Source organism: Thamnophis elegans, chromosome 1 (assembly GCF_009769535.1).
Source record: "Thamnophis elegans isolate rThaEle1 chromosome 1, rThaEle1.pri, whole genome shotgun sequence".
NCBI classification, from domain to species: domain Eukaryota; kingdom Metazoa; phylum Chordata; class Lepidosauria; order Squamata; family Colubridae; genus Thamnophis; species Thamnophis elegans.
In genome coordinates this window covers 63,267,591-63,277,647 of record NC_045541.1, presented here as the reverse complement: position 1 = coordinate 63,277,647, position 10,057 = coordinate 63,267,591, and the positions used below count along the sequence as shown (strand labels likewise).

General features: G+C 42.6%; 1 protein-coding gene across 2 annotated transcripts in view; it reads right to left on the bottom strand.

Moving 5' to 3' along the window:
- Positions 1-615: 615 nt before the first annotated feature.
- The window catches only part of SLC11A1 (solute carrier family 11 member 1), a 53,755-nt gene continuing 44,313 nt past the window's right edge, over positions 616-10,057 (bottom strand). For both annotated transcript variants that reach the window (XM_032217239.1, XM_032217247.1), the window contains 4 exons: positions 6,982-7,131; positions 3,482-3,555; positions 2,785-2,938; positions 616-1,960 (listed from right to left, as the gene is read on the bottom strand). In XM_032217239.1, the coding sequence (XP_032073130.1) occupies positions 1,880-1,960; positions 2,785-2,938; positions 3,482-3,555; positions 6,982-7,131 (459 nt within the window). In that variant the 3' untranslated portion in view covers positions 616-1,879. The remainder of the gene's footprint in view (positions 1,961-2,784; positions 2,939-3,481; positions 3,556-6,981; positions 7,132-10,057) is intronic.

The following is a 10,057-nucleotide window of genomic DNA, read 5'->3' as shown; positions in this document are numbered from 1 at the left end:
AGGAGTAGCTACCAGATCCTGCAGTATGAATATTAGGTATATATTACTTTGAGGGATTTCTCACAGAGAGTCACAGGCCAGAGTATGCAACTTGAAGGACAAAGTCTAAAGCAATGGTTCTCAACCATCTCAATGCTGCGACCCTTTAATACAGTTCCTCATGTTGTGGTGACCCCCAACCATAAAATTATTTTCGTTGCTACTTCATAACTGTAATTTTTCTACTGTTATGAATCGTAATGTAAATATCTGATATGCAGGATGTATTTGCATTATTACAAATTGAACATAATTAAAGCATAGTGATTAATCTGCCAATCTTGGTTTGGGAGAAGATCAGCCAGGCTGGGATTTTCCAGGATAAAATGACCTCACTGCCTGCTTCCAGCAGCAGTTTGTGGTTTACATGAGTTTCATTTTACTAAATTTACTTTTTTTACATTCTATTCCCCCCCCCACCCAGATTTCTTTTTCTTTCTTTCTTTCTTTCTTTCTTTCTTTCTTTCTTTCTTTCTTTCTTATTTTCTTTCTTTCTTTCTTATTTTCTTTCATATTTTCTTTCTTTCTTTCTTTCTTTCTTTCTTTTTCTCTTTCATATTTTCTTTCTTTCTTTCCATTCCTCCCTCAACCGATTTAACACAGATTAAGATGCTGCTCTTTAAATGGGATTTTAAACAGAGGCTTCAGTTACATCGAACTGTGCTTCTGTCCTGAGTGGAATTCCTCGGGACGGAAGGAATGGGTGGGTGGGGCCTGTCCTCCCCTCCGACCTCTCCTGCCAGCCCTTCCTGGGGGCCAAAAAGCCTACGAGCTCAGTTTAGCCCACAGGACAGGAACGACGGCGGGGGCGGCAAAGGCAGCGTCCAGGCCCAAGGCGGCTTTAATCTTGGCATGTGCCTGCTTGGGCGAGAGCCCATCCCGCCAGCTGAAGCGGATGGCCCGACTGCCCCGCCGGTCTCCTGTTCTCCAGACGCCTTCGAGCCCCTGTGCAGGCATTGGACATCCGTTGGAGCCAAGGCTGATCCAGAATAACCCGTCTCTCTCCCCCTTCAGTGGCTCGGCCTTTCCCTGGCGTGGAGACTGGGCGGGGCGGCATCTGGGTTGCGCCCAGAGCCAGGAGGAGGCTGCTTCGCCACCCAGCACTCTTCATGCACCTGCTGCTTCAGGACGTGCTCCTGAGCATGGGCGATGCTGGTGGAGGTGGATGGTCTTAGGTGACCCCTGTGAAAGGGTCATTCGACCCCCAAAGGGGTCATGACCCACAGGTTGAGAACCGCTGGTCTAAAGCAATGGTGCAAAAGTAGAACCAAAGGGATGTGTGCATTCTTCCATCATTCCTTTGTGTGGCCCCCACCAATGGTGGAACCAAACCCTCATTCCTTAAGCTCCTAAACCCACCTCTCCCCCCCAAAAAAAGACTGTTCCCCGCCCACTACTAAAGTGGATGCCTTGATGTTCCACACAAAGCCGATCTAGGTCTGAAGCTGGTGGACCGTGTGCACATTTGGTCATGAGTATCTAGAATACTTTATAGTTCTTTCTTTACACTCCCCCCTCCCCCCAACTTGCTACATGTCATCAGGATTAAAAAACAAGAATGCATCAAGTCTTAAACCCTCTTTGGAAGTCACACCACAGCCATTCCAAGTCTGAAGGTTCTTTAGGAATGCCAGAAATTTTCTCTGGAACTTTTGGCCTGCAAGGCAGGCGCTGTGCTGAGTGATCACTACTGATGCTGGAGTTCATCCTTTGCCAACAGAAACTCTGCTTCTGACACCTTTGCTTCCTGGCAGATCCCCAAGAGCAGCTGCTTCCTGTTTTGTTGGGGAGACATAGTGATGATTCATCAGCTTCCAGTGGCGATGAGTGGGATGTACTATCATTGTAGTCCATAACTGAACCGAGTATGGGGCCCACGAGTTAGGAAGACAGCTCCATGTGAAATGAGACAGGTCCAAATCTGGAATAGTGAGAGAGATGACAAAAATCCAAGAAAAAGTTGCATGCATTTGTACACTAGAGTCATGGAGTATATGAGATGGGTGGCTATATATGTATATTAAATAAATAAATGGGGGAGAGTTTTGACTGTCAAGCCAAAGAACCTTCCTTATATACTCCATCTGCCTGCAATAGTAAGGAAGCTTCTGTGTCCCTGTGTGACTAACCTTTAACAATTCTTTTACATTCTTAAGTTACTTCAAGCTTTTGCCCTTCAGATACATTGGAGTGACCATTCTCAGAATTCTCAGCCAACATGTTTGCCCAAGAGATACTGTATGTCTGAGTTACTTTCCTTTCACAAAGTACTTATTTATCGTTTCCCTAGGACCAGTAGATCTGTTCCAGAAATTCTGCTAAGTTGAAATTTGCTTAAAAGTGGCAAGTTGAATTTGGCATGACATACTGTCCTAAAGTCAAACAACGTTATATAGCTTAGCAAGTTATACAATTTCAGACCATTTCTGTTCCCTCTCCCGAAATGTCATTCTATTGCTTCATAAACACCTATCTTTATATAACATCATTTTTAGTTATGATAAGGAATGGGGGAAGAGAAAGAGCTGAGCTGACTGAATATTCAGGATAAACTGGCATCGCTATTTCATCACTACGACTCAGGTTACTGATTATCTTCTCTGGAGATTTTGCATTAGGAACATCTTAATGCAATAGATTCCACAATCTTATCTGTTTGAATAGGTAATCCCCAGAACTGTTAAATCCAATTTGGGGATAAACAACTGATATGGATGATGCCCAATTTGCATACAAGGTTCCTACCAGGTAGCAGACGAAAGCAACGTAAGCAAGGAGCACGAAAGATATGCCAATATAGTAGGCCAGGTAGTTCAAACTTATGATGCTTGTCACCACGAAGTATAAATTGATTGCACAGATTAATCCGGTGATCAGGATCATTATAAATTTTCCAATGCTAAGAAAATAGGAGGAGAGAGAGAAGCAAGTGGGGGGGAAAAATACATGGATTGAGGTTATTGAAGCAATTCCATCTCAACCAGAGAGAGCTACATCTGCCAAATCGCCTAAAGTGAAAAAGATTAATCTCTGTGGGGAGTAGAAGACTTCCTCTTCTTAGAACACTTCATACCTTGATTTCTTTCATTTTTGTCTTTAAAGAAAAGGAAACCACGCAATCCTCTAAATACTATAATTAGCGTAAATAATGCCTATGCGTATTGAGATTTATTATTGCCAAAAAAGGAAGGACGTATCCACAATAGTCACCAGAGGTTGAGCTTGACATGACAGGGACACCTCCTGAGCATCTTCTATTTATGGAACAACCTAATGAAAAAGCTGTTTATATGGAAGAACAAGCAAGTCTGGCTAAGTTGAAATTGGATGGAAGATAGAGATCTGGGTGATGTGGTTCTGTGAGAGGTTCAACAGTACAAATTTAAGATGGAAACGGTCTTCGGATTCACCAAAGAGTCCCCATCCAAATTGAGCTACTTACATCCCATTGACAAAATCCTTCATAAGAGGCTCCATGCTGGTGAAGGTGAGAACAGGTATGACTGCAAAAGGTAGCTAGAATTAGGTAGAAAAAAACAGATTGAGCATGCAGGCAGATAAAAGTGAGCACTATGTTTTCTTTCTGTATTCCTTCTCAGAATTTTTTATATGGGCGAACAACCAACACATTTTTAAGGGACTACTGATTGATTAGTTTGTTTATTTATTTATTAGATTTGCTTGCTTCCCATCTCTCCTACAGGAATTCTGGGTGGCTTACAAACATTAAAGGGTAATAAGCCATGGACCAAAGGTGGTACTCAGCCACTTCTCTCAGTTTTGGGCAAACTGGTAGCGGTGGCTGCGGGAGGCTCTGCCCACCCTCCCTGACATAATGTGCGAGCACTGCACATGCACAGAAGCTGGTGCGTATGTGCAGACGAGGTGTGTGCTCTCACATTTGCGAACTGGTAGGGAAGGTAAGTGAAGCCCACCTCTACCATGGACATCTACAATTAATCTACAATTAAAAAGATGGAGAGAAAAGGAGCAGGATACACACAGTAGGGTGGAAGGAGGTGGGGTCTTGCCTTAGTCACTTCCAGCGTGATGCACCCTCCAAAGGGGCCCCAGGTTAACTGGCAGAACCAGGTCTTCAGGCCCTTACAGAAGGGTGGGTGCAGATCTCACTTTGGGGGGAGGGAGTCAGGGGCCACATGAGAAAAAATTGTCCTGGATCCCACCAGCCGAAATTCCATGATCGTTGGAGTCTGCACCATGCCCCTTCTGCTGGCATGGGTAAGGCAGACCAGTTCCATTATGGTAAGATAGTTACTCTCATAGCTTGAACCCATGCTATGAAGAGCTTTAATGGGGATAACCAGCACCTTGAATTGCACCCCAGAAGCAAAGCTGCAGCCATGCAGTTTGTAGAACAGCAATATAACATGGGCCACCTAAGAGCCCCATGAACCACCTGCACTGCCACATTCTGTATCACTTCCCACCTGTGGTGGGATTCAATTTTTTTTACTACTGGTTCTGTGGGCGTGGCTTGGTGGGCATAGCATGGCTTGGTGGATGTGGCAGGGGAAGATTACGGCAAAATCCAATTTCTTCCCGATCAGCCGGGACTCGGGAGGCAGAGAATAAATGGGGGCGGGCCCAGTCAGAGGTGGTATTTACCGGTTCTCCGAACTACTCAAAATTTTCGCTACTGGTTCTTCAGAACTGGTCAGAACCTGCTGAATACCACCTTTGCTTCCCACTGTTCACAGACTCATGATACCATAGTTTCTTAAAAGTCTCAGAGGGTTGTTAGCAAACTAGCATTTCATCGTAGCAATAGTAGAAAAGGTTGTGCTTTCGAGATATTTTAGAACAGCTTCTATAATTCCTAACCAATGTTAATGTTGGATTTAATCTAAAAGGCATTTTGGTTATTTACAATTCTTATAGGAACATATAATCACGATGCTGGTTTGTAGTCCATCCCTTATCCGATGAAAAATATCCACAGCTAGCAGATTAGTGCCAGGCGTCAGCCTAAAAAGCCCTGACTGTGTTTTTACTGTAACTTGAGCTCTAGCCTTGACCTATAGAATATCAGAAAAAAATGTTTTTGCTTTATATTCAGGAGTGAAAAATATGGTATTTTCCAGATGTTGGACCATCTTCCAGCAGCCCTGCTCTCCATGCCAATGGAGTGGAATGCTGGCAATTGTAATCAACAACATTTGCTGGTTGTGGGATGCTGGTTGTCACAGTACTTTAAGCATTTGATACAAGTTCTAGAATATATATATTTTGAAATCTTTTCTTTATATCCCTATCAGATAAAGATCATTGTCACTATTTTTAATTTTTTAATTTTGCAAATGTGGTTAAATAAACTAGTTTATTGCAAACAGATCAGCAATGTTTATAGAGGTGGTCCTCAACTTACGACAAAAAATGGCACTCAAAAAAGTGGCATGACTATTTTTCACACTTACGACTGTTGCAGCATCCCCATGGTCATGTGACTTACATCCGGGTGCTTGACAATTGACTCACATTTATGATGGTTACAGTGTCACGGGGTCACCTTTTGTGACTTTCTGACAAGCAAAGTCAAGGGGGAAGTCAAATTAACATAGCAATTATGTTATTAATTTAACAACTGCGGTGATCCGCTTGACAAATGTGACAAGTCATAAAAATGGAACAAAACTCACTTGAGAAATTTCTAACTTAGCAACATAAATTTTGGGCTCAATTGTGGTTGTAAATTGAAGACTACCTGTATCTGCATTTCCACTGGGAGTCTACATTCACAAAATCCTCTTAACCTGGTTACTGAATTAGCTCATTTTCTGCATTGGCACAGTAAACTAAACCTTAAATTAAGCAAACAAGCTTGCACTTCAGGACACATTAAGCCACAAAAGCAAACAAATAAACAAATTAAGCATGTTGTACAATCTGTTTAATCTTCTGACCTGGCATGCCATGTGAATGTAGTCGTGGCTATTGAAGCTATTAAAGATGGATATTTTATCTGGCTCTGAATTTGCAGAATTGAAAGAAAAATGTGCCGGGAGTTCCTTCCTCGAAAGAAACATTGGCAGGAAGAGGTCAATAGCAGTCATCCCAGATGAACAACCTCTAGGTATGTTGGATTACAAATTCCACTATTACTAGGATGGCCAAAAAGAAAGGAAATAATGGCAGTTTTAATGGGAGTTATAGTCCTAGAAATCTGAATGAATTTGAGCACATACCAGAATAATAGATTTCAGCACTCAGAATTCCCTATTTAGATGGCACTGCAGAGAATTCTGGGACCTGAACTCTCTATATCTGCAGGATGCCAGATTCAGAAAGTGGCTGTATGGGATTAGAGGATTTATATGAAAGTCTACAGCTAATCAGATCTTTGAGAATCTACAGTAAGGCTGTACTTGACTTACAACCACAATTGCGACCAGAATTTCCATTGCTGAGCACACTGGTTGTTAAGTGAATCACACCCTTTTCTGCTACAGTTGTCAAGCAAGTCACTGCAATGTTAAATGAATCATATGGTCCTTAAAGAAATCCGGCTTCTTTTATTGACTTTGCTTATTGGAAACTGAAAGTCAGAAATGTTGATCACATGACCCCAGGATGCTGTAACCCAGTGGTGGATTGCCATTTTTTTTTACCACCAATCCGGGTGCATGTGCAAAAGTGTCCAGGCAGTTAGGTGGAGCCTCCTGCCACTGCTATTACTGGTTTGCCGGATCCGGGTACAACCGGGAGCAACCCACCTCTGCTGCAACCATTATAAGTACCTGCCAAGTGCCTGGATTTTTATCATGTGACTGAAAATGCTGCAATGGTCATAAGTGCAAGGATCAGTCCCAAATCGCTTTGTTTAGTGTTGTTGTAAATTCCAACTGTTGCTAAATGGATGGTTACAAGTCGAGGACTATCTGTACTGCATCTTGAGAGAAGAATGCTACTGGATTAGAAACTCACCAGAATGCTCTGGAGTACATTTAGAAGGTCGTTGAGGCCTGTTAAATCTCCTACATTCCTAAAGGCAGCGACAAAGACAGTGGGAAGAATGGCGAAGGAACGAGTGAAAACCACACGGGCAAAGCGCGACCAGCGCATTTGTAAGAAACCCTGCAGGAAATAAAAAGAGAGTTTGTAAAGATCAAGCTACTACCAGTCATTAGTCGGTCTTCTATATTTATCCATCCTCCCCTTCTCCCTTGGTCATCTGAAAAAAATCCAAGTTTAACCCCCTTTGCATAACTTGAGGCTCTCTTTGGATGGTGTCAGATAAAAGATGGAGTGCATAACTGCACCAGCGTGCCTTCCACTGGTGGAATATGACCGGTATGCCCCAGTACGGGCGTATAGGTGCCTGCTGGGAGCACCAGGTACTGTTCCGGTATGGTGCTCCAGAGGGCCCACCCACCTGCTCGCTCTCCTGCTATTTGAGCTGATCAGGACTTTGGCGCATGCGCACAGAGCTTACAGCACCTGTGCGATGCTCCGCCGAGCAGCTGGAGTGTCGTGGATGGTAAGTATGCATGCCCGCGCTGTTCATGTGCTGTGCACGTTCACATGGTGGATGCCGGGTCCTGTTGCAGCGTACCGGTTGCGACAGGATACGGAACCCACCACTGGTGCCTTCCGTCCCTGTCCTACGGTGTCCATTTATTTGTACTCATTTCCCTTGTTCATGTCCATGTTTATACTTCTACCTGTTATCTTGTACATGTTTGACAAACTAAATAAAATAAAAATAAATAAAATAGAATAAGAAGGAAAACACTTCTTTAAGTCACAGATGCAGCTAACAACTACTTAAGCCAGTCTCAGCTATGGGCTGGGGTTGAAATGGAAGCAGCATCACGGGTGCCAAACAGAAAAATGATACTTCCTGGGCATTTTTTTAAAATCACGATTATGAGCGAGTAGGTGAAAGCCAGTGGAAGGAACAGCAACTTCAAGAACAGTTCATCTCTAACCGAATGGCAACTATTTTGAAAAAAGATTGCAACCTAGTGGTCAATTGAAATTATTGCAAAAAATATTTGTTTAAAAAACAGCAAAATGTTGAATTATTTGACTATATTTGGAATGTAGACAGAGTAACAGAGCATTTCTAAGAGATCAAATTGGTGCTCTAAAAGAACAAGCCATTTGCTAATTGCCTAAGAAGCAGAAAAGATGAGCATTTCACAAAAGGCCTCTTTTGAACTTCTGTTTCAATTTTTTTTAAAAAATGAAGAAATGGACAGCCTGTTGTTGAATCATACCCACGCCCCCCATGGAGGAATAGGCTCAGAACAGAACACTGGAAAAGCACCACTGGCTAGAGGCTGAGAGAACAATCAAAACAATGGGAGAGATTAGTTTTGGTTCTTGATGCTTTTAATAGTCACAAGAATCCTTGGAACCATTCTCTGTCCTTCAACTTTCACTTGAATCCACACCTTCCCACACATCACTCTTCTGCCAAAAGAGGATCTGCTATAAATGCATTGAAATCTATGCAGTATTGAAATGTGGACAAGAATAAAGTTTTGCTTAAATTACAGCTGTTGACCCCAAACGGCCCCAAATCAGTTATGGGTTCGCCCCATTGGGTTCGCCATCACTAAGGGTTCACCTGCTTGCCCCAGTGCAGAAACACTTCGCTAATTAATTAGTTTACTTTAATTAGTTTACTTTATTGTCACTGCACTTTGTACAACGAAATGAAATGGCATCTTCTGTGTACATGATAATTATAAAAATGAAACACAAACACACATCCTTCACTTTCTATACAATTGAAAACTCCTGATATTGCATTAATATTGCACTATACAGTAGAATTCAATATAGTTACTTCTCTGGGATAGAAGCTGTTTTTCAGCCTATTTGTCCATGTTTTTATTATCCTGTACCGTCTGCCAGAGGGTAATAGTTTTTAAAAAAGGGTGCCCAGGATGAGATGGATCTTTAAGAATGTTTTGAACTTTCTTAAGGTAGTGGCAGCTATAAAGCTCTTCCAAAGAGGGGAGAGGGTAATCAATGATCCACTGGGCAATGATGTTAACCCTCTGGAGCGCTGTCCTACCTGCCACTGTGCAATTGGCAAACCATACTTAGGTGCAGTAAGTTAAAATACTCTCTATGGTGCAGCGGTAGAAGGTTACCAGCAGTTTTTCATTCAGTTGTTGTTTCCTGAGAAGCCTCAGGTAGTATAATCTCTGCTGCGTGGCACGACATAACCGCGGTAGACAACACCGCGGCGCTAAAACCGCGATGTCAAAAGCGCGCCCACAACAGCGCGCCAACAACAGCGCATGGACAGAAGCGCGATTTAACTTAAGATAAGGTTTAGGGTTAGGTTTTGGGTTAGGTTTAGGGTTAGGTTTAGGGTACGTTTAGGGTTATTTTTAGGGTTATGTTACAGCGCGCTTCTGTCAGCACGCTGTTGTCGGCGCGCTGTTGTCACGCGGTTTTGACGGTGCGGTTTTGACACCGCGCTTTAGTCACACGCGCTTTAGTCTACCGCGGTTTTGTGGTGGAACCCTCTGCTGGGCCCTTTTAGGTTGAAAACTGTTTTATTTCATTTTCATTTTCATTTTATACAATCACTTATATACTGTGCATTTTAAAAAAGCAATAAACACAACACATCTTCCACCATGGAAAACCAACATAACACTTCAATCCTCCATACACCCTTTCTTCTCCCCCTCCAACTTTCATTTCTCCCCTCCAACATTCCCCTCTTCTACTTCCCTTCCCCCTCAGACATTCCTTTCTCCCCTTCCCTCCATCTCACCCTCCTTACATTCCCCTCTCACTCCCTCTTTACTTCTCCCTCTTCTTTCCCTCTACTCCTCACTTTGGTGTATTTCTACTATTCATTAATCTATTCAATTTATATTTTACACTCAAATTGAAAAAAAAGAAAAAAAAGGAAAATAAAAGGAAAAAAGAAAAAAAAGAAAAAAGAGCAACAGTATATAAGTGCGTTCTTATTGTTCTGAAAATTGAAACTATATTTCCACCCTCCTCCCCTCCCCCCATAAACCCCCCTCCC